Source organism: Panthera onca, chromosome B2 (assembly GCF_046562875.1).
Source record: "Panthera onca isolate mPanOnc1 chromosome B2, mPanOnc1 haplotype 2, whole genome shotgun sequence".
Taxonomy (NCBI): domain Eukaryota; kingdom Metazoa; phylum Chordata; class Mammalia; order Carnivora; family Felidae; genus Panthera; species Panthera onca.
In genome coordinates, this window is record NC_138343.1 from 25,283,009 (window position 1) to 25,306,775 (window position 23,767).

At 46.9% G+C, this 23,767-nt stretch overlaps 1 protein-coding gene and 2 pseudogenes across 1 annotated transcript; 2 read left to right on the forward strand and 1 right to left on the reverse strand.

The window, feature by feature from the left end:
• The first annotated feature begins 2,424 nt into the window (after window positions 1-2,424).
• TUBB2B (tubulin beta 2B class IIb) lies at window positions 2,425-5,596 on the forward strand. The gene is made up of 4 exons (XM_060627735.3): window positions 2,425-2,612; window positions 3,420-3,528; window positions 3,812-3,922; window positions 4,278-5,596. Exons 1-4 carry the CDS (start codon window positions 2,556-2,558, stop codon window positions 5,336-5,338), a joined length of 1,338 nt encoding a protein of 445 aa, XP_060483718.2. The 5' UTR covers window positions 2,425-2,555; the 3' UTR covers window positions 5,339-5,596.
• A 13,560-nt stretch (window positions 5,597-19,156) lies between these two features.
• LOC132667888 (small ribosomal subunit protein uS12 pseudogene) lies at window positions 19,157-19,669 on the forward strand (annotated as a pseudogene).
• Window positions 19,670-21,823: 2,154 nt separating this feature from the next.
• LOC132667889 (uS5 assembly chaperone PDCD2 pseudogene) lies at window positions 21,824-22,705 on the reverse strand (annotated as a pseudogene).
• Window positions 22,706-23,767: the final 1,062 nt, after the last annotated feature.

The window sequence follows — 23,767 nt, forward strand, 5'->3', positions numbered from 1 at the left end:
CCAAGCCTTTTCCCCCGAAGTAAACCCAAGAGGAAAGGGTCCTTTTAGCCACATAATCTTGAGCTCACGCTTTCACCCGACACTCCGAGGAAATCTGGCTCTGAAACCGAAGCTGAGAAAATAAACCGTTAGGTGAGGGAGGCTGGAGGCCGGCTCAAATTTCCCGGCATGGAGCCGATCCCCTGGAGCCCCGCGCGCCAGGGTTACCCCTCGGCCCTGGTAGCCAGGCGCTAACCGCTCAGTGAGCGTCTACACCGGGCGCGGGTGCCACCCTCGCTGGGTTCCTTCCCGCACGCCTCGGTCCCATCGCAGCCGCCCTCCACGTCCGGGTGCTGACACCAACCACAGCTCTTGCGGCCCCAACGTGGCCCCCTTCCCCGAGGCCTGGGGGCCCGGAAGACGGGATTGCAGACTGAGCCCTGTTTTTAACTTGCTGTGTGACCTCGGGAGTCGTTCACCCTCGACGCTTCTGCATCTGTAGGAGCTGGATTAGAAACTCGGGGTCCTGGGTCCTTGGAACCCCGCAAGTGTGGCATGTGGGCAGACCTTCGGCTCCTCTGCCTCTCTCCCGACCCCCTCCTAACCCCAAGAAGGGAAGCCGCGTCTGGGGAATTCTGAAGGTTCAGTCTGGGCGCCATGGGTGTCTGGGGGAGGCTGGGCTTTTGTTCTCTCGGTTTCTCTTTGTGCACTGGAATTGAGTTGAAAGCCCCCCTTCCACCTCCCAGCGGGAAAGAAAGGCGGTGACAGCTTGCTGATAGTTCTGGGAGGGTCTCACTCAACAGCTGCAGGCTCCGCTTCCCCACGGGAACCCGGGTCATTCGGCCCTTCTCGCCAGAGGATGAAAAAGGGTCACGTCACCTTGCAGGCGACCGGTCCTGAGTCGACAAGGGGAAGGGTCCTGCACCCATGATATTGCAGGGGTCAGGTTCCAGGTCCGTAGTAAACATTTCATGCACGCTTTCAACTCTCACCCTTAAACACAAGCAGATTCCGCACCCCGCCCCCAATACACACGTACACACGAAAAGTAACAAAGAGATAATCTCCTTCGACTACCTACAAACTGTGGATTTTAAAGTGTCAGTGCTCAGAGTCTGCGCACGCGCTCTGTACGCGTCAGGGTCTCGGGTGGCCTCTCCCTCGCTGTGCCGCAGTTTTTAGGCGTGTCCCTCACCCCCAAGCAGTAGCACCAAGGTTGGGGACCTCGTGGCAGGCAGGCAGCAGGGTCCAGCACCTGATGAAAGATAAGAGTGTTAGCGGTGGAGCGGGCGATGATCACCCTTGAAACCCATCTCCTTAGTGGACAATAGATGAACCAAATCCAGACAGGAGTAGTGCCTGGGGTGTGATTTTTAAATACTCAGTTGTGAGAGGTATCCCACATATTTGTGAGCCCTTTGTTCTGCCGCAGCCCCGCCCCCCGTACCCCACCCACTTTCTGACCACTGGACAGTACCAGTGCGCGGACAGCCACACCCACCCCATCTACTCCCAAGGAACAAAAGCCAGTCCCTGGGGTGGAAGGGTCTTTGGTACCATCCAGGGAGCTGGGGAGTCTTGGAGAGAGTCGGGTGGGGCTGGAGGGGGCGTGGAGGTCGCCCCACCCCTGGATGCAGCAACCGCAAGCGAGAGGGAGCCAGAAGCCCTTAACAGAGACAAAAGAGAGAGCTAGTGGATGCTGGGGGAGGGGTGGAGAGCCCCCTGGGGCTCCTGGGCTTTGGGTGTCCAGGGGCACTGTTCTTCAGACCCCAAAAGCCTTATCACACACGATTTTCCTCTGGGCTCGCGTGTGTCCCAAGGCTCTGTGTGACCGAGGTTCGGCCGCTGGACAGTCGGTGGTTTCTAGGGTTGGGGAAAGAGGCAGTGGTCTCACGAGGGACGGGTAGGTTAGAGATCCCTGGCCGTTAGCTGAGGGGGCGCCTCAATCAACGCTGGCAGAGCAACCTGCCACATATGCCCTCCACCTCAGCCTTCCACCTGCCAGCCTCCGGAGCACCGTGCGCTCCTTTCCAGAGCACCTGAGGGCCTCTCCACCTGCTCCAGTCTCCCTGCTCACCCCATCTAGTACCAGCTCTCCCCCCATCACCGGCCTACCACACGGGTTACCCTGGCTTCGCCCACCTCCCGCCCTCAGTTCCCTCACCTACCCCCAATTCTCAGTACCCATCTCTTCCACCTCCCCCCATCCAAGTCCTAGACAATGCCCACGCCCCCACCCTACTACCCTAAGCCCCCAGCCCTCGCCTGGTCCGCAAGCCTGTGCTGATTGGCTGCGGGCCCAATGTCCAGCCCCCGGGATGGTCCTTGGGGCTCGGAGCATTACGTCAGCTGGGCCTGGAGAGCGCTAGCGCGAAGGGGACTGGGGGGCTCCGGCTGGGGGCGCGGCCTACGCAGGCTGCCCCACCCTCCCTGCATAAAAGGCCCAGTCCGCCGGGCCGACGTTCTCAGCCAGTCGGTTCCCGAGCGCGTTCCCGGTGACCCCACAGTGGGTGTTTAAGGGAGGACGGACAGACTGACCAGACGCCGACCAGGGCCAGAAGAAGCTAGCTAACACCATGCGTGAGATCGTGCACATCCAGGCGGGCCAGTGTGGCAACCAGATCGGCGCCAAGGTGGGCGCGCCGCGCCGGGAGGGGTCGGGGGGTGGTGGGGTGCCTTCGCCTGCAGCCCCTCGGGGTTCCCGGGTGCGAGCCTCGACCTGAGCAGGCCCTGGGTTCCCCAAGAACAGACCTTCCCGGCTGCTTTGTGCGGCGGTGTGGGGCGTGGGCTCGGAGGCGACTTGGAGGGGGGAGGAACCTCTCTTTCATTTTTGCTGTAACTCATTTGGAATCCCGGGCACTCCTCGGTCTCCGCTTCCTCCCTGCTCCTCACTCGGCAAGGCAAGCGTGCCTGGAGAAGGCTCGGGTGTGTCCCCGAGGCTGTGCGCGCGGGTTTACCGGAGGGGCAGAGACTCCCGGAGAAGTGGTTTTACCCGCTGGAACCCCAGGCGAGCTGTGGGGGAGGGGAGGAGAGCGATTGTCTAGAGGTCTCAGGACGTGCTTTGAATCCCAAACCACCCTCCTTCCGCTGCCTCCGGTCCCTGCTCCCCAGCCCACCCCCTCCGCGCCCGCCTCCTGCTGCCTCACGCAGCTGCGACTCTGAGCGCGCAATTCCGCAGTCGCCGGAGCCCGCAGCTTGCTGGCTGCCCCCCTCGACCCCGCCCCGACGAGACTCCCACCTCCTGCCGCCGGCAGCTGTTCGCCGGGGAAACGCCCAATTTCAACTTTCTCACTCTGTAAAATACAAGCCTTGAGGCTGGGCCGGGTCACGCTGCCTGAAAGTTTGGGTTTTTGCAACTGAGTCGAGGGCTTTTCATTGTGAGACGCAAGCTCTCTGAGAGGTCGGGCGTGGCTAAATGCAAACTTTTTTCTGTGTCTTAGTTTTGGGAGGTCATCAGTGATGAGCATGGGATCGACCCCACTGGCAGTTACCATGGAGACAGTGACTTGCAGCTGGAGAGAATCAATGTGTACTACAATGAAGCCACTGGTAATTGCTTTACACCTGCCCCCCAGGCCGCCCTTCAGTTTTTTACTCTCTAGTCCCCGGGACTAACTCCAGGAGTGTGGCCCCAGGGGAGAGAGGACTCTAGGATTCAGGATTCCCACTTTACACTGCATGATTTCAATGGGTTCCCCGGTTCACAACCAAAGCCTTTGAGCCTCTCCTATGTCCTTTGTTGGGGACAAGAGCAGTGCCTGCAAAAAGGAGAAAAGCCTTTCTCTTTAGAGCTCTCTGCCTATATGTCTAAGTCCAGCTGTGTTCCCTGCAGGTAACAAATATGTACCTCGGGCCATCCTGGTGGATCTGGAGCCAGGCACCATGGACTCAGTCAGGTCTGGACCATTCGGTCAGATCTTCAGGCCAGACAACTTCGTGTTTGGTGAGTGACTGGCATGGCTGATGGCATGGGACGCTCATTTGACAGCTCGGGGTGGAGGGGTGTATGACTGCCCAAGGGAGAAAGTAGCTTACTGTGTGAAGAACATCCCTGTTGTGTGTGCCAGTTCAGTCTTCGTGTCGGCTAAAACAATTTGCCTTTCAGCCTTAATAGTCAGGTATTCCTAGTCTTTCTTATTTATAATTATATGTATAACCACATATTTTAATGTCTGGTCATTTTGGTGATAATCTGAAGTAATCCTAACACTGACTCATTAATCTACATGAAGGGGTTTAAGGTAAAAAAAGAATTTAGTCCAGTCATCAGTGACTTACGAAGTCTCTCCCTCTGGCAGGCCAGAGTGGTGCTGGAAACAACTGGGCAAAGGGCCACTACACAGAGGGAGCCGAGCTGGTCGACTCGGTCCTGGACGTGGTGAGGAAGGAATCAGAAAGCTGTGACTGTCTGCAGGGCTTCCAGCTGACCCACTCGCTGGGGGGCGGCACAGGGTCTGGGATGGGCACCCTGCTCATCAGCAAGATCCGGGAGGAGTACCCCGACCGCATCATGAACACCTTCAGCGTCATGCCCTCGCCCAAGGTGTCAGACACAGTGGTCGAGCCCTACAACGCCACCCTGTCGGTGCACCAGCTGGTGGAGAACACAGATGAAACCTACTGCATCGACAACGAGGCGCTGTACGACATCTGCTTCCGCACCCTGAAACTGACCACCCCCACGTACGGCGACCTCAACCACCTGGTGTCGGCCACCATGAGCGGGGTCACCACCTGCCTGCGCTTCCCGGGCCAGCTGAACGCCGACCTGCGCAAGCTGGCCGTGAACATGGTGCCCTTCCCGCGCCTGCACTTCTTCATGCCCGGCTTCGCGCCGCTCACCAGCCGGGGCAGCCAGCAGTACCGCGCGCTCACGGTGCCCGAGCTGACCCAGCAGATGTTCGACTCCAAGAACATGATGGCCGCGTGCGACCCGCGCCACGGCCGCTACCTGACCGTGGCTGCCATCTTCCGCGGCCGCATGTCCATGAAGGAGGTGGACGAGCAGATGCTCAACGTGCAGAACAAGAACAGCAGCTACTTCGTCGAGTGGATCCCCAACAACGTGAAGACGGCCGTGTGCGACATCCCGCCGCGCGGCCTCAAGATGTCGGCCACCTTCATCGGCAACAGCACGGCCATCCAGGAGCTGTTCAAGCGCATCTCGGAGCAGTTCACGGCCATGTTCCGGCGCAAGGCCTTCCTGCACTGGTACACGGGCGAGGGCATGGATGAGATGGAGTTCACCGAGGCCGAGAGCAACATGAACGACCTGGTGTCCGAGTACCAGCAGTACCAGGACGCCACGGCCGACGAGCAGGGCGAGTTCGAGGAGGAGGAGGGCGAGGACGAGGCTTAAGCTCGCGGTGTAAAGCGGGTTAGGGAAAGCTGAGAAGGAAAAGCACGGGGGAGGGGGGCTTAGTGGTGAAAATCTCGTGGCAGTCGAAGGAAAGAAGCATGGTCTTCTCTAGGTGTGTGCGCGGCATCTTTGGTGCTCTTCACTGTTGCCTGTCATTTGGTTTCCTTTCTTTTTGTAATATTGACATCAATGTAACATTTGAGCTATTTCTGAACTACTGTTGTAACGGCTAAAATCACATAAACGTTTGTGTCCTAATGGTGTCCTCTCTTCTGCCTCCTTCTCTTTATTGAGTTCTTTATTGCCATTTGAATGTAACTTTTGGAACACATTATATTAAATTCTTCCTCTAGCAAAGGGAAGGGATGGGTGAAAATGAATTTACCGATGGCATGCTAAAATTGAACCAACCACAGTCATACCCAGCTGAAGATGTGACATCAACCCGAATTTGTAAATGCCTTTAAATATTTTATTAGTTGAAAGGTTGCCTACTTGAAAGCCAACTAAGTGTCCTTTCATGTAGAAATCCTACTGTGTCTTCACTTGCTTTACCAAAAAAAAAATTTTTTTTAATAAGTTACTGCGTGCAAACAGCACAAAATTCTAAAGGATAGAGAGTGGAAAGTACATCTCTTCCTCCTGTGTTTCTTGCTACACTTTTCTTCCCTGGAGGGCAACCATTCTTATTGTTCTTTCCTGAATCCTTGCAGAAATATCCCATATGTCTTCAAATCTGGGTAGATTATTCCCTTTTTTTCCCTTCACACATTTTATGATAGGAACACTGTTCTGCTGACTCTTCTTCACTGAACAGTTTATCTTCAAAATATAGAGAGCTTCCCTCCTTTAAATGGATACACAGTATGGTGCCATACTTTATTTAACCAGTTCCCTACCAATGGACATGTAGGTTGTTCACACTTTTTTCCTACAGTATAGTGCCACAATAAATAATTTTGTGTATATGTCATTGTGTGTATGAGAATAGCTATCCCTTAAATTTTTCCATGGAAATTTTCTGCCAAGTTGTGTCATGCTCTGCCTTAGTTTGGGCTGGTCAGTTTCTCATTTGGGGAAGAGAAGCGGAGAGTAAGTTATAAACAAAGGTACAAAATTTGTTTACATACCCTTATAGAAAGAAAAATAAAACACTGGAGCTATAATTTTTCTCATTTTTTAAACAAATGCAAAATTGGAAAAATTATTACTTTAAATCTGACCCTGTATTTATTTCATTCTACTTGCTTCTATTCCTACACAAATGGTTTTTTTTTGTTTTTTTTAATTAATTTATTTTTTAAGGAATTTTTTTTTTTTACATTTATTATTTTTGAGGGACAGAGTGAGCAGGGGAGGGGCAGAGAGAGAGAAGGAGACACAGAATCAGAAGCAGGCTCCAGGCTCCGAGCTGTCCGCACAGAGCCCAATGTGGGGCTCGAACCCACGAACCGTGAGATCATGACCTGAGCTGAAGTCCGACGCTCAACCGACTGAGCCATCCAGGTGCCCCTGTTTTGTTTTGTTTTTTTAAAGGAGGAGGAGGAGAAAAGATGAGGGGTGGGTAAGGGATTTCTGTTTTAAAGAGGCTGAGGTATTCATGAAAACAGTTCCAAAGAAAAAGTGTGAGCAGCGTCATTCTAAATGGTGTGAAAACGGCCCTCACAATGGAAAAGAGCAGCAGTTTACAAGAATTCTATATTATAAAAACTAGACCTAGTGATGAGTAGGGGCACGAGTCAAGAGTCAGTGACTTCTGTTTCAATATTCTGTATTTAACAGTGAACTGGCTGGTGCCATTCCTGCTGGGCTGATGTAAAGCTTCCAACAACCTAATTGAAGGGGAACATTGGTTTTAAATGCCCTGAACACTTGGGTCAGCTGCCAGGGCCCCCTGGATCCTTGGCCATGCATTCCCCACAACCTGTCAGACACATGATCCAGTGACTTTGGAGAAGACAGGGATCACTGCCAGGTGCTTCTTGGCATATTGTAAGTATCCTGCCTCTTTCGCACCTTGTGAGAAGGGGACAGGCAGGCACCCAGCAGGCCAGCCTGCTAGCCTGTCAGCATACCCAGGTCTGTGTGCTGCTAGACCTTACTTCCGCATGATCAGAACAGTGGGTGCCAGACTGACCAGTCCAAGCAGATGCTCTGGGGCAAAGCTTTAAAAGCACAGTTGTATACTATGACTTGGAATGCATACTTAGGAAAACAGTTCAAAAGCAAGAAAATGCAGACTAACACTTAGATTAAAAGATACTTTTTGAAACTCTTAGTTTCCTTTGTTGCATTACCATTGTACATTGATGGAATTTGTAGTGGTGGGGATAGTCATGGCAGTGGGGCTGGTGGGGCTGGTGGTGGTGGTGGTGAGTGTATGTGTGTACGTGTATGTGTGTGGGTTTTCACCCCTCAACAAAGGAAATGTTCTATTGCTCCCTGAGGTGCCACCAAGAGGATATTCACTATTAGGCAGACACAGTATCCAAAGTATAAAACCCACTGGGATGTGATGCAGGATTCAAAGGTTGGGATTCAAAGGTTGGGGTTAGGGAGGAGAAGCTGGAGTTACCTTGAGGTCCTTCCAAGAATCTGAGAAGGAACAGAAATCCCATATGTTCCAAATTTGTCTGCCCCTCTACATCAGCCCCAGAGATGATCTTAGACTATGTTGGAGCTCCCATTTCATCACAAGTGTGTTCAATTAATCGAAATTTGAACCAAAGAGATCATCTAGCTTGACCTCTTTATTTTGGAAGGGAAGAGATTGAAGCTCAGTGACTTTTGTTTAAGGTCACTGGACTTTTTCTGTACAAATCAGATCTTGGACTCAGGGTTCTTCTCTCTACAACATCTCTCAGGTTCTGTTATATACAAGGCCACATGAAAACGAGAAAGAGAAATGTCCTGGCTTCCAGAAAAAAATTCCAATGCAACTCAACCTCCCTGGATAGGTTGGGCACAGATGAAATGCTGAAGGGCCTTTGTCTCTAGTGGCATCACTGTTTGACTGATGATGCTGAATTTCCTGGTTCTAAAACACTGCAGATACACTGTTCTAGTGTAATCATGGTGGCTAGAATGTTCTGTCGGGGGATGGTTACTGTGAAAATGAGTAGGAAGTTAATGAGTAGGAAGTAGCACATTGGAGTGCCACCTTCTACACATCCCCATTTTAGTTGAGATGTGACTTATATACTAGACAAAGCTGTTTGACAACTACTGTAATGCTGATTTCCTTCCAGTGTTTAAGAGAGATTCTATCATGTAGTCATGCTTTTTTTAAATGCACCTCAAAGTTGAGCTATTACCTTGAAAATTGGCCCACTCATACCTTTGTTTCTTAGAAGCTTTCCCCCCATCTTCCCTGTTCCTCATGTTTTTCTTCAGGCATGCTTGCCAACACATACCCAGAGAAGCCTATTTGGGTGCAGTCTATTTCACTCAAAATGTTTCATAGTCATATTTTCTTTTCCTTTTAACTGAGATAGAATTTACAGGCCATAAAAATTCACCTGCAGAAGAGTACAAATCAGTGAGTTTTATTATATTCACAGAGTTGTGCAACTACTACCACTATGTAATTGCAGGGCATTTTCATCACCCAAAAAACAAGCCCCATGCCCATTGGCAGACCTTCCCTCTCCCCTCTTCCTCCAGCCCCTTGGCAACCACTACTCTTTCTGACACTATGGATTTGCCTAGTCTAGACATTTCATGTAAATGGAATCATACACTCTGGTTTTTTTGTGTCTGGTTTTTTTTTTTTTTTTTACTTTGCATAATGTTTCCAAGGGTCATCCATGCCATAGCACGTGTCAGTGCCTCAGTCCTGTTTATGGATGAATATTATTCCATTGCATGGATATGCCACATTTTGTTTATCAGTTCGTCACTTGGTGGACATTTAGGTTGTTTCCACTTTTTAGCTATCAAGAATAATGCTGCTGGGCACCTGAGTGGCTCAGTTGGTTAAAGGTACAACACAGTTTTGGCTTAGGTCATGATCTCATGGTTTGTGGGTTTGAGTCCCACGTTGGGCTTCATGCTGACAGTGTGGAACCTACTTGGGATTCTCTCTCCCCATCTCTCTCTGTCCCTCCCCTGCTTGCTCTCTCGCTCTCTCTCAAAATAAATAAATAAACTTAAAAAATTAAAAAAATAATAACACTGCTATGAATATTCATGTACGTGTGTGTGTGTGTGTGTGTGTGTGTGTGTGTGTGTGTGTTTCTCCTGGCTATATACCTAGGAGTGGAATTGTAGGGTCACATGTAACTCTACGCTCAAAATCATTTTAACTTCCACCTAACGATGTAAATGCTTTTGAATTTGCCCAGATGGCCAAGATAAAATAGAGATTAGGAAAGCCTTGGGATTTTGTACTTGTGCACTCATATAGAGTCTTAATATTGTATAGTTAGAGGAATGGAGGGGACTGTAGAGATCTAAGCAGGGAAGAGGGGGAAGAGGGAGGGTAAAAAGGTACCTTCTAGCTAAGTAAGCCACCTTAAAGATAATGTCAGGAGTCCCCCCAAAGACTTCTTCTTCCATTGCATTGGCTACCCTTTTTGCAGGGAAGGCTGTACAAATAGGCTTTTAGATGGACACATTATCCCCCCAATAATTTAGAAGTTCTGTTAGAAAGGAAGAAGTGGAGAATGGACACTGGATGGGAAACTGGAAGTTTCTTTCATAATTAAAAAGTGGTCAAGAAGTGACATTAACCCAGATCTCTCAGCTCCTTTCCAGTGCTCTCTGTAGATATAAGTTTGCAAAGGGCTTCATGTTTAAAGTGCTCATTTTCCAAAGCACAGAGCTGAAGACTGAATGAAAGGTTTCTTTTCTTGTCTTGTCTTTTTTTAAGTAGGCTTCACACCCAGCACAGAGCCCAACTCATGACCCTGAGGTCAAAACCTGAGCTGAGATCAAGAGTCAGATGCTTAACCGACTGGGCCACCCAGATGCCCCTGAAAGAAGATGTCTCTTCTTCGGGATTACAATATTTAGAAAATTTAGAGTCAAATTTCTAAATCAAAATGTTTACTTAGTTCTCAGCATTTCTAATTTGTGATCAACTGATGACAACACACATTCATGACTTCTAGAGAAATTCCTTTCAAAGAGCTATAATGAAATGTTCGTAGTAGTAGGTTGTGCTGATCGTGAACATTTGGCCTATAGGCCAAAGCAATAGGATTTTTCTTTCATGAATGTATTTCACTGTGACTTGCAAACTTGATCACTGAGGAGAAAGAACCAAAGCTACTTTGGTGAATCGGGTGGGAGGAGAGGGCACCAGGGAACACACCAGGCATGAGCAATTGTGGGGCCACATGGGTCACATGGAAGAAATTATGGGAGACACCTGCTCAGGAAGATACTGGTAGGCATCAGTGACTAGTGCAAGTCAAAGGGCTAGAGGGCCAGCCCATGCCAGGGAATCTGAGATACCCATATCCAGAAGTAGCTGGGAATCTTGGAGGTCAGCTGAGAGGGACAAGCTTTCAGAGGTTAGGACAGGAAGAGTCAAACATTAAGTAGGAAAGATTGTTCAAAGTTAATGCTCTGATGAGTGAACTATGCCTAAGTGAGCCAGATCTAGAGAAACAAGTTACCAGACTCTGCTTTCCTTTAGATCTCTGGGTAGTTAGGCATAATTTTAGGGTCTCATTTACAGGAAAGAGGAAGGGAATCAACATTTACCAAATGCCTACCATGTGCTAGGAATGCTTTGCAGAGACTATAGTGTAGAATGAGAAACACCTCATTTATGTCATTTATTAACTTCGGGTCCTTAACAAGCTACCCCCCACCTCTCTAAATCCTCCTATAAAACAGAGTTCTTAATATCTACTTATCAGAGGTTTAAATGTCATTGAGGTGTATACAGTGATAAGAAAATGATAATGGGGGCGCCTGGGTGGCTCAGTTGGTTAAGCGTCCGACTTCGACTCAGGTCATGATCTCGTGGTCTGTGGGTTCGAGCCCCGCGTTGGGCTCTGTGCTGACAGCACAGAGCCTAGAGCCTGCTTCCGATTCTGTGTCTCGCTCTCTCTCTGACCCTCCCCCATTCATGCTCTGTCTCTCTCTGTCTCAAAAATAAATAAACATGTAAAAAAAATAAAAATTAAAAAAAAATAAAAAGAAAAATAAAAAGAAAATGATAATGACCAGTATTAATCGAATGTGAACTGTTTGTTACACATTTTTCTCATTTCATCCTACAGAAATGCTATATAGTTTAGGTGCTTTTGACTGAGTCCAAGATAATTTAAAAGTTTGCTCATGAAAAGGTAAGTTTTGGAAATTATGGACTCACATAATCAAAAAGTCCAGGGGCAGATCTTTCAAGTTCCACCATGATTACATCTGGAGCCTCTAAATATGTTATCAGAACTTTTTCCTTTATTATTGTCCTACCTCCGCATTCTGTTTCAGCTTCATTCTTTGGCGGGCTTTCCCCACATAGTGGCACCTTTAGGCTCATTTCAACCCACCCTATTGCTAGAGAACCAGAGAAAAGAAGAAGGTAGACTGGTCAGAACTGTGTCAGGTGCCCATCCCTGATCAGTAATGTGAGAAAGGAAAAGACACACTAATCAACTAACTACCTGTATCATGTGCCCTCCTAGCAGGTGCACAAGGAAGGGCCACATGACTGACAGTCTCATCGTTTAGGGAACTGACAGTTTCTAAAAGAATTCAGGCTTAGATTAAACAATTTGCCCCAAATCACTCAGCTCTAAGTGGAGGATCTGGATGTAAACCCTAGGGATTTCTGACTCCAAAGTGCATGATATTTGCAGCACAACATCAAAAAAGTGATGAGAGCCACGTATAAAGGGATATCTAGAGCAGCAGGTGAGGACACATGCCTGATACACAGATAAGCAAATCTTCAGAGGTTCCATCTTGACTATCGACTCAAGTCTAAATTCAAAGAACTGGACCATCTGGCAAACCTCTTCACCTCCCTTATTAGTTTCCAATATACTGCACGATTACTTTCTTTTATTAATTTCTCCAACTAAAATGTCACACTTCCTCTTCTCCATCCTTCACCATTGTAGATACCATCCTCCCCTCCCCCCTAGAATATCCTGTTTTACTTCTCTTCCCAAAATGATTTTCAGCTCTTAGCATTATACTAAGGTTCTACTTCTTCTCAGAAAACTTTCTTTACCTGATGCCTCATGTGGCACATTCTTTGCATTTCGTATAATAAAAGTCTAGTCCTAGGAGCCAGGCCATTTCAACTCGAGTCCTAACATTTTCACCTTCAATTTTGGTTATTGTTCGTTGGTTCTCTATTATGAGTGAGGTTTTTTTATTCCGTTTTTATCTCCACTATTGGTTTCATTGTGTATATGTTTTTTAGTGGTTATTCTAAGTTGTTCTTTTTAATTTTTTTAATGTTTATTTTTTGAGAGACAGAGAGAGAGAGAGAGAGAGAAAATGAGTGGGGAAAGGGCAGAGAAAGAGGAAGACACAGGATCTGAAGCAGGCTCCAGACTATGAGCTGTCAGCACAGAACCCAACATGGAGCTCGAACTCACAAACCGTGAGATCATGACCTGAGCTGAAGTTGGTAACTTAACCAACTGAGCCAGCCAGGCGCCCCTCTAGGGTTTTTAAGATAAATCTTTAAGTTACCATCATCTACCTTCAAAATAGTGTCTCATTTCACATACAGGATGAGATCCTTCCAGTAGCGTGCTTCCATTGACCCTTCTGTTTTCTGTGCGTTTGTAGCCATATCTTATTTTCACATATTTGAAAACCCCACTCTACACTGTCACTGCTTTGCTTTAAACAGTTATTATAAAACATTAAAAACTAAGGAAAACATATTTATCCACATATTTACCAATTCAGGTCTCTTCCTCTGTTTGGGTTGAATAACATTTTCTTCTACCTGAAAAGCTTCCTTTCACATTTTTTGTTCGCTGATCTTCTGGCAATGAATCTTTCAGCTTTTGTTTGGCTGAAAAAATCTTCATTCTGCTTCATTTTTGACAGATATTTTTGCTGGATATAGAATTTTACATAGATGATGTATTTTCTGCCGACACTTTAAAGATGCCATTCTAGGGGCATCTGGGTGGCTCAGTCGGCTCAGGTCATGATCTCACTGTTCATGAGTTCTAGCTCCACATCGGGCTCTGTACTGACAGCTCAGAGCCTGGAGCCTGCTTCTGATTCTGTGTCTCCCTGTCTCTCTGCCCCTCTCCTGCTCATGCTCTGTCTCTCTCTGTCTCTCAACAATAAATAAATGTTAAAAAAAAAAAAAAAAGTTTAAAGATGGCATTGTATTGTCTCCTGACTTGTGTTGTATGAGCAGTCACTAGTCATTATCAACTTTGTTTCCCTGTATGTAATGTTTTATTATGCCTAGCTGCTTTTATTAAGATGATCTCTTTTCTTCCTTTTTAAAAAAAAAAACTTGTTATTTAAGAAGAGTGGACATACTTGGAATAGGTTGGATCTTTTCGAAGCTTGCTTCTAAGCTACAAAAGGGCAAGTCCAGAGTACTCTTAGGTCTCGGGATAATTTAGCCCCACTATTAAGGCAATGCTCAGGAGGCATTTCCATTCCAGCTCACAGGAACATAAATTATTCCTAGCCCTGTGTGACCTCAAGGAATTGTTTGGTTTACTGCTTTCCAGTTGTTCCTTCCCTATTCTTGAGTAATTTCTAATTTTGTATGTGCCTGTCAATTCTCAGCCCAAGACTGGAGAGGACCTTTCTGCAGATCTCCAGAGCTCTCTGGGAGAGATTTTACATAGATGATGTATTTCTCCCCCGTCTGTCATGCATTGCTTGTTGTGCAATGTCCTGAGAAATATTGGTTCATATATTTTGCCCCCCTTTTTAGTTATTGCAGTCAGGAAGATATATCTAACGCTGATTGCCTCATCCCAGCCAAAAGTAGAAATCCTGTCTTCATTTTCTTTCATTAAAATGTGTTTTCGGGGCACCTGGGTGTCGGTTGGGCGCCCAAGTCTTGATTTTGGCTCAGGTCATGATCTCACGGTTCCTGAGTTCGAGCCCTGCATCGGGCTCTATGCTGATGGTGCAGAGCCTGCTTTGGATTCTCTCTCTCTCTGTCTCTCTCTCTGTTCCTCCCATGCTCTCTCTCTCTCTCTCTCTCTCTCTCAAAATAAATAAATTTTAAAAGTGTGTTTTCTTTCTTTCCATCTACTAATTCTCTTAGTGTCCGTCCTGTTTCCTTGCTCTTGTGTTCCTTTTAATTTGGACTTCATTTTTAACTTTTTCTTTATTTTTACCTTTTTTTCTCAGTTCTTTCACTTATTTACAAATATTTCTTTTCTCCAAGAATCTCATGTCAGAGTTTTTCTAATTTTAACATATTTTTTCCTTATATATCTGTTATCCTTTGCTTGACTTTCCTTCTTTTTTTGGTGAATTTGAAATTTGAGGTGACAGTTTTCACTAGTTTGTATCTGTTGTCTTTCTGGCATACTTTCATCATTTGTAAGACATTAGTCTGCTCCTGTTTATTCTTGATTTTATTGGATTTGATCATGATCCTTTTCTGTTGCCCATTTTTAGATGAAATGAGTTTTACGGTGGTTTTAGGAGTAAGAGAAAGGCCAGGATAGTTTTAAGGGGTGAATGGCTCTATAGCTCCCCCTTCTGTTGGCTTCAGAAGCCGCCCTACTTTAAAGATCTTCAATGTTGCCTCTCCTTCATTTTTACTGGGATATTCTTTTTCCTTTGCTGCTGTTAATCTTATCCTCCATATCATGGAATCTCCTTCCAGCAGTTTTTACTCACTTTCAGGCTTGTTCTGAAAGGGATTTTGGTTTTTTAGTTTGAGCATTCATTTAGTTAGCTTCTTGGTCTGTTTTTTGTTTCTTTGTTTTTTGGGGGTTTTTTGATGGGGGGGTGGTGCTGATGGGGAAGGATGGTCAAGGGAGATTCAAACCTATGGTCCCACCTCCACTATCTTCCACATCTCCCAGAATCCAGTCATTTCTAAAGTCTTGTAGCTCCATCTGTCATGTTTCTATTTAATTATTCATTTACTTCAACAAATATTTATTGGGTACCCACTGCGTGCATGATGTTGTGCTAAAAATTACAAATAGGAATAAACATACTCTAGCCTTCAAGGAGTCTCCAAAGTCAGTCAGGGAGGCAAGTATAAGCACAATTAAGTACAGCCAGACTGCGGTAAATGCTGTGAAGGTGCCATGGAGACACAGAGATGACAACAACTAATTCTTATTGGTTTGAAGCCAGGGCAATTTTCATAAAGAAGCAACATTTACATTCCCCCAAACTAAAAGGTCTAATGTGATCCACATAATAATAGGAATCAGGATTCTTGTAGGAGGGTGGACTGATTTAAACAGTAGCTCTTGAAACAGCCAAGCTATGTTATTAAAGAAAATGCAGAGAGATAATGAGTACTGTCTCCTGTACAGAACTGTGTGCTTCTTGTCACCCTCAGCATGGACTCCTTTTCCTTCTATTGTTTTATTTGCTAGCAATGCTGACAGGTCTCTGGGAGGAAGACAGTATGACTGTTACTTGTTGTAGATCCTGTCTCTTTCTCTTCATGGGAGACACACCAGACTATAGCTTGCCACTCTTCTGCTGGAAGCGGGGTCCTGCACTCAGCATTCCTGCCTTCTTGACCTGTGGTGTTCACCCCCAGCCCTGCACCATCTGGTCACCTGGGTAGGCTCACAGGCTGGCTCCTTGGCTAGCATTTCACACAATCAAGCTCCTTTGTTTGGGTATTCTTATAAAGCCAAGGGGTTGGTGTGTGTGCTGGCACAGGAAGAGGGCGGGCTGCCATCTACCCAGCTTTTACCCAGAGCAGTCTTTGTGGGCAGATCTTCATTATACAGCACCCATGTGTGTGGGTCTGACTTCTATTCATAAGAATTAAAAAAAATTTTTTTTTTTTTTAGTGTTGAATCCTATACTCAACTATGCAAGGCTTCAGCTAGGTTTTTTTTTTTTTTTTTTTTTTTTTTTTTAAACATAGAAGATGTGGTTATTTTCTGCAGTATTTCCTCAGTCTGTGATGCTATTGCTTCTTACAGAACCAGAAGCTCAGAAGCAGGAGGAGGCCAGCCAGGCAGGAGGTGGAAGAAAGGAGGATGTGAGTTAAAGAAGGCCTTCTCTATATGAGCACCAATAATGACCTTCCAGAAAGAGGAGCCTGTTAAGGAGAAACACAGCTGGAAGCTGTTGACTAAAAGAGGAGGAGGAGGAAGAGAATTTACAGTCCAGGACAGGAGGGATTAACAGCCTTCCTAGATGCCCCTCATCCTGGCCCTTCTGGGTGCCCTGCCATCCCCAGACCAGCTTCTATGTCCAGGCCTTCAGGCAAGTCACTGCAAGATCACCACTCCTCCTGCAATCTAGGGGTTCACTGACACTCCCAATTTCTCGCCAGGTGGGGAGCCCTTTTGCAAGATTGTTCCTTTAAAAAAAAAAGGTTTGTTTGTTTTTTTAAGTTTATTTATTTAGAGAGAGACAGAGAGTGTGAGTGGGGAGGGGCTGAGAGAGGGGGAGAGAAAGAGAATCCCAAGCAGGCTCTGCACTGTCAGCATGGAGGCCGATGCAGGGCTTGAACTCATGAACTGTGAGATCATGACCTGAGCCTAAATCAAGAGTCGGATGCTTAACCAAGTGAGCCCCCCAGGCACCCCTGTAGGACAGTTCTGTAAGATGAACTTAGAAACTTCATTGAAGAAATTAGAAACTACAAACTCTAGAGGCGCCTGGGTGGCTCAGTCAGCTGAGCGTCTGACTTTGGCTCAGGTCATAATCTCACAGCTCATGAGTTCAAGCCCCGTGTAGGGCTCTGTGCTGACAGCTCAGAGCCTGGAGCCTGCTTTGGATTCTGTGTCTCCCTCTCTCTTTGCCCCTCCCCCACTCATGCCATGTCTCCCTCTGTCTCTCAAAAATAAATAAACATTAAAAAAAAAAAAGAAAAAGAAACGAGAAACTCTAAAGCTTGGGAGCAGAGGACTTCTAAGCTGCAAGATTCTTGTCCTAACTCAACTGTCTTGCAGATTGGCTCAGCTGGCACCGTCCACTGGGCTCCCCTCCGCCATCTTCCTTACTTCAACCCTGTCTGAGTTGGGCACCAAGCAGAGAGACTGGGTCATTTGGGCCACAATGGACCTGGGATGGGGCCCTCTGTCCCCCTAAGTACTGGTTTCCTTCCTTCTCTCACTTCTGGGCATGGCCTGAGGTGGGAGCTCTGGCTTTGGGCTACCCAGGGTTTCTGTTTTGTTCTTTCAGTTATCCCTGAGCCACTGGCGACGCAGACACTTCCCCTTTGGACAGTCGGTATTTCTCTCTGGGGCTTCAAATCTTCTTGAACAAATCCTTCAGCTCCATGGCCTTAGCCTGGTATTCTCCCCCCACCTTGGCTCCGTTTCTCCTGCCTTCCACACACACAGTCAACCGGTTGTTCATGACAACAGCATCTTTTAGTAAAGATCCCTCTATTTGTCCCAGACACATGGGCTGGAGTTTGGGACTGATTATGCCTCAGTTATGGGAACGTAGTAGGAGCACCTTGGTTCCAGGGAACACATCTACCCTGCAGTGAGATGGATAGCCAGATCCATATGTCCTGTTTTAACTCATTTTTTTTTAACGTTTATTTATTGTTGAGACAGAGAGAGACAGAGCATGAACGGGGGAGGGGCAGAGAGAGAGGGAGACACAGAATCCGAAGCAGGCTCCAGGCTCAGAGCCATCAGCCTAGAGCCCGACGTGGGGCTCAAACTCATGGACCACGAGATGGTGACCTGAGCTGAAGTCTGACACTTAACCAACTGAGCCACCCAGGCGCCCCATGTTTTAACTCATTTTTAAGCCATTCACTAAGTCCCAAGTTCCTTCTGAATGCTTTCTCTAGCTTTTAGCTCGCATGTCCAACAATAAATGAGCAAAGCTCTTTTGCTGAAGGTTTTGTCCAATAGAGCATCAAGCAGCTCTGCCACCGGTGCCCAAATGATAATCCGGCATTGTTCTGATTATAAGCTGTGTGACTTGGGGGAGTTACTTAACCTCTCTAGGTTTTAGTTTCTGCATCATTAAACTAGGAATGGTCATTATGGCTGTTCTGTAAGGTTATATACAAATGCAATACCTAGAACAGTGCATTTGTGTACCTAGAACACTGCTAAAATAGCAGTGTTTTTTTAAATGTTCACTTATTTATTTTGAGAGAGACAGAGAGAGTGTGTGAGTAGGGGAGGGGCACAGAGAGAGGGAGAGAGAATCCGAAGCAAACCATAAGATCATGACCTGAGTGGAGATCAAGAGCCAGACACTTAACTGACTGAGCCACCCAGGCACCCCTAGTATTTGATATTATTACTGATTGTGGTCAAGACTATGGATAGCATTAAACACGTACAGAAGAACTGTCATCTCTCTCTTTTTTTAATGTTTACTTAATTGATTTGAGAAAGAGAGACAGAGAGAGAGAGAAAGAGTGCAAGTGAGCATGCACAAGTGGGGAAGGGGTAGAGAGAGTGGGAGACAGAATCCCAAGCAGGGCTCGAACTCATGAACCGTGAGATCATGACCTGAGCCGAAATCAAGAGTCGGACACTTAACCGACTGAGCCAGCCGGGCACCCCAGAACTGTCATCTCTTAAACAGAGTGCTCTCCCAGCCAAGCCTCCTACCTGTCTGTCCTCAGGAGGCATGGCTGGTACTCAAGTCAAAGAGCAGAGGGATGGTGACACCACACACACACACACACACACACACACACACACACACACAGTAGCTGAGTGAGGAGAGGGCATGGACGAGCCTCATTGTGGGCACTCCCAAAGTGTAAGGTTGAGCTCTTTGGCTCAGGCCCATGGTGCCAGCAGGACGGGCAAGTGTTGGGGGCTTTGTACTGCCAGGGAGCTCCATAGCCACTGTTGAGATCAGAGGTGGTGTGATGAACAGCACAAGCGAGCTTGGGCACAGCCTCGAAGGCCAACCATTTTGGAGGTGCTTCCTCTGCAAGAGGCATTGCGTTGGAAAAAGTAGGGGTTGAAGACAAACAGCCAAATTCTGTATCAGAAAGTGCGTCAGGGTCCAGGTGATCAAGAAAGGCAAGAAATAAATAAATAAATAATCACAGCCTTTGTACCCAATGATGGTTGTTTGAATTTTATTGAAGAAAATGATGGAAGTTCTGGTGGCTGGATTTGGTCGCAAAGATCATGTTGTCAGTGACATTCCTAGAGACATTAAGGATGTCAAAGTAGCCAAAGTCTCTGTTTTGCTTGTATAAAAGGCAAGAAGGAAAGACCAGGATCTTAAGTTTGATGGTGCACACACGACAGTAATACATTTTCATAGGCAAAAAAAAAAAAAAAAAACAGGCAAGTGTGAGGTTGAACTGTGTGAAGTTGCTGGGGTTTGGGAAGAAACTCATAGATTCCTGTTAGGTCCCACTTGGAGCCTCAGGAGAGGAGAAGTAGGGAAATGGGGATTTCTAGCTCTTCTCCCCTCTCCCAGGTCCTCCTGATGACTCCTCATGTAGGGCATAGCTTCCACACCCAGACCGACACCTCAAACTTTAGACTGCCTGCTCTCCCCCTCCCCCACCCCGGGGCACTTGTTAAAATGCAGATTCTGACTCAGCTGGGGACAGGGCTGGCTGCCCTACATTTCTAACAAGCACCCAGTGGATGCTGCTGCCGCCCCCAGACCATCCTGTGAGTAGCAGGGCTCTAGATAATGTCGGTAGAGTTTTGACACATTCTAGCTCTGGAGCTCCCAGGATAAACCTTTCCCTGGCAACATTAGCATATTAAAAACAAAATGAAACAAAGCTGCACCTGGTTGTGCCTGTGACAGCGGTGTCACATTCCCCCACCCCCACCCCACCTGTCTGGAGAATTTCATAATCTACTTTTTTTGCTGCAAACCCACTAAGCCTATTAAAAAGGAACTTTTTCTTTTCCTTTATTCACTGATCTTTCATTCAACAGGTATTTACTGAGCACCTACCATGTCTACCATGAGGCACTGTGTAACACAGAAAAATTCCCACCCACGCCTTGGACTGTGGCAGGAGTCATTATTGGAAATGAAACCTGACCCTCTGTTATTTCTCTTACAATTCTGCTTCCACACAGTATAAAGTGCAAGCCCCCTAATATGGCACTTCTGATACCTGCTGAAAGCAGACTTACCCTCTCAGGGACAGCTCACCCTACCTCCAGCCCTGCCCAGTACTATACTTCTGTCCCCACAATCTCCTGCTGAGCAGTTCTGACCTTTGGCACCTGCTCCATCCCTCTTCCTGTAGACATTCATTGCTCACCCATCCATTTCCAGATGTGGCTCCCCTTCCCCAATCCGTTTTTTCTGAACGCCCACGTGGATTTCCTGCACCCCCTTGGTTCTGACAATTTTACGCTGAAATTCTGCTTCTCTCTCTGCTACACTTGAAGTTTCTTAAGTGTAGAGAATGGTCTCAATCACTTCTCCATCAGCCAATTTTTGCTGAACTGCGTTTTGTTATAAGTACTATGCCCCCTGGTAGGAACCTCTGCCTGGTGGTTTTCCCATCTGAGATGCCCATGGACCTCAACCTGCTTCCAAGTCATTAGTTTTGGCCTCACAGCTGCTGGCAAAGGGCTGGGCTACAGACTGCTGAGGAATGAAAAATGTTCCAGGGTGAACGTGCATCATCCGTGCTATGTGACATTTTACAGCCCAGCTGTCGGGCCAGAATCAATAAAAACCCTGTCAGCACAGGGTGAGGAGAATATGAAGTAGGCAAGCAAAGGGCAGGAGGGTTTGGTGCTGATGTCTCTGGCCAAGCATGTTACCACTCTAGAGGGACAGTGGGTCAGGAATATTTAGATCTGCTCCCACCGTGGAAATCTCAACTTTGGATATAATGCAATGGAAAAGGAATCCAAATGTTCTGTGCCTTCTAAAACTAGTTCTATCTTGCTTCACCTAATGTTTGGCACGGCTAATCTTTCCTAATTTGACAGTTTTGTAACCATTTCACTTTACATCATCGGATTGCTAAAAATCCATTCTTAACAGAAAACAAAACTTCTTTTTCCTTACTTAGGCATATTATCCACTTTTATTGTAAAGAGACATATACATATAAGTAAAAGGATCATTTCACTTGGTCTCACCATTCATAGGTAACCAGTTCACACCTGGTATATGTCTTTCCAGATTTATTTCTGTGCACATACACATGTACAAATATTTTGGTGAAAATATGATCATACTGTGAATACCATTTATAATGGCCCCTTGGGATGGATCAGTTTAGAGCCAGATCTTGTTTGGTGTCCATATAGGTCTGTACTGTTAAGACTGCATAGTCTTGCGCTGCATGGATGTACCAAAATTTATTTAATTCCCTGTCACTGGACATTTTTCTTGGACATTGTAAGCAATGCCTAAAATAACATTTTTGTACTAGTGTCTCTGGTATAATTATTTCCTTAGGATAAAGTCCAAGACACAGAACTGCAAGGTCTGAGAGATTAGCAGCATTTTTAAGGCTTTACAACGATGTCCATAAGGTGTATCTGTTACATCTTGCTTCATACAAATTCTTCTGTGTATCCAGAGCCCAGTCTACAGCTTTGAGCACCAGGGAGGCCAGCCGGGCGGCCTAGTCAACACTTCTGCCTAGTATGTCTGCCTCAAGGGAACTGAGCTGCTGAGGCATGGCTTGGAATTCAAATACTCTCTTGGCACTACAGGGGCAATCTGGAATACCCTTTTCTGGGGGGATATTTTCACCAGGAATCCAGATCAGGACAACACTTCCGCCAATCTCTGAGAATCTTGTCCAGATTCAAAAGCTATGGTAGGTTTAAACTTCTGGAAGATTTTATCTTCCCTGGACTCATGTTTTGCTGTGGAATCCAATTCTTTCTCGTGTGCTTCACCCACGCTTCCTATGATCTCTGCAACATCCTTTCCCACGACTTCAGGTGTAATGCCATCTTCTGTTTCTATTACAATTTCAAATCCTTAAAAGAGGAAGTGGGAGTCTGGAACTCAACTATCCAAAGCGGTAATGTGCTTTGGGACATCTGGAGCAGGTCTGGGGGCCCAGCTAGCCGCAGGCCCTGAAGAGGGGAGCTCCAGACTCCAGCTGGAGGCACAAGGATTCTCCTGTCTGTGGGGAGGATCCTCAGAAGGTGGCTCATAGGAGTAATACTCCTTTTTCCTGATTCCTAAAAACTCACAGCCGCCTTAGCCTGGTGGCTCTGGTAGCAGAAGAGGAAGAAGCCTCGGTGGAAGGCATCCCACGGTGGCCAGGCAGCGACACGTGGACACGTGCACCTGCAGCACAAAGCGCTCCATGAGCGATGAGCAACGCACAGCTCACAGGCCGGCTGCTACCCCGGCGGGGGGGGGGGGGGGGGGGGGGGGGGGGGCCGCCCGGCCCCGCCCCGCCCCCTCCACGGGCTGCTCGCCCACCTCTGTCAGAACTGCTCCCAGACAGTTCTCTCAGCCCAGCGTGTCCTCCTCCCCAAGCCCTGCTCCGCCTCCCACTTAAATCCTTCAATATATTCATAAAAGCTGTTTTTAAATCCTTGTCTGATCCTGACATTTAAAAAATCTGTCATTTCTGGCTCTCTTTCTATTGCCTTGATCTCCGCACCTCCGAAATATGGGTCACATTTTCATACTTCTTTTCATGTCTACTATCTTTTGATTGAATTTAGGATATTGCAAATGTTTCATTTTCGAGCATTTGGATTTTGTTGTCCTCTTTGACAGAGTGCTGGGCTTCCTTCTTGCAGGTAGTTCTCTTACTTGCAGATCAGCAGGGTCCTTCCCAGGCTTGTTTCTAAGCTCTGTTGGGTGAATCTGGAGTAGCCTTTACTTTAGTGCTACTTAAGTTCTGTTCCTCAGGTTGTGACCTTTCTGGGATTTCTACTGAATATCCTGGGTGTGGCTGGTCAGAACTCAAATGTCTCCAGTGCTGTGCAAGCTATAATTACTAAATAGTTTCTTTTTTTCTCTGGTAGCTGTTCTTTGCTTGGCCTTGTGGAATCTCCCCTGTATATCACAGAAGCTAGCCTTCAGCCAGAACCTTCAAAAGTGTCATGCAGATTTATGGAGCTATTTCCTTGCGTTGCTTTGCAACCTCAGCCTCCCTCAGCGTTCCAAACGTCTGTCTCTGTCTTCTCAGCTCAGGAAGACTGCTGTGCTCTACTTGGATTCCTTCTCTCTGCACCATGGTTTAGAAGGTTCTTCAGGCAGAAAGCACAAGTGATTGTAGGGTTCAGCTCATTTCCCCTTTTTTTCAAAAGGTGTGTGTTTTCTGAGGACTGGAAACAGTGGTTTCTTATATCCTGTCCAGTGCTCTCATTGTTTATGGCACAAGAATTGGTCTAGAATCAATTTACTTCCTATATA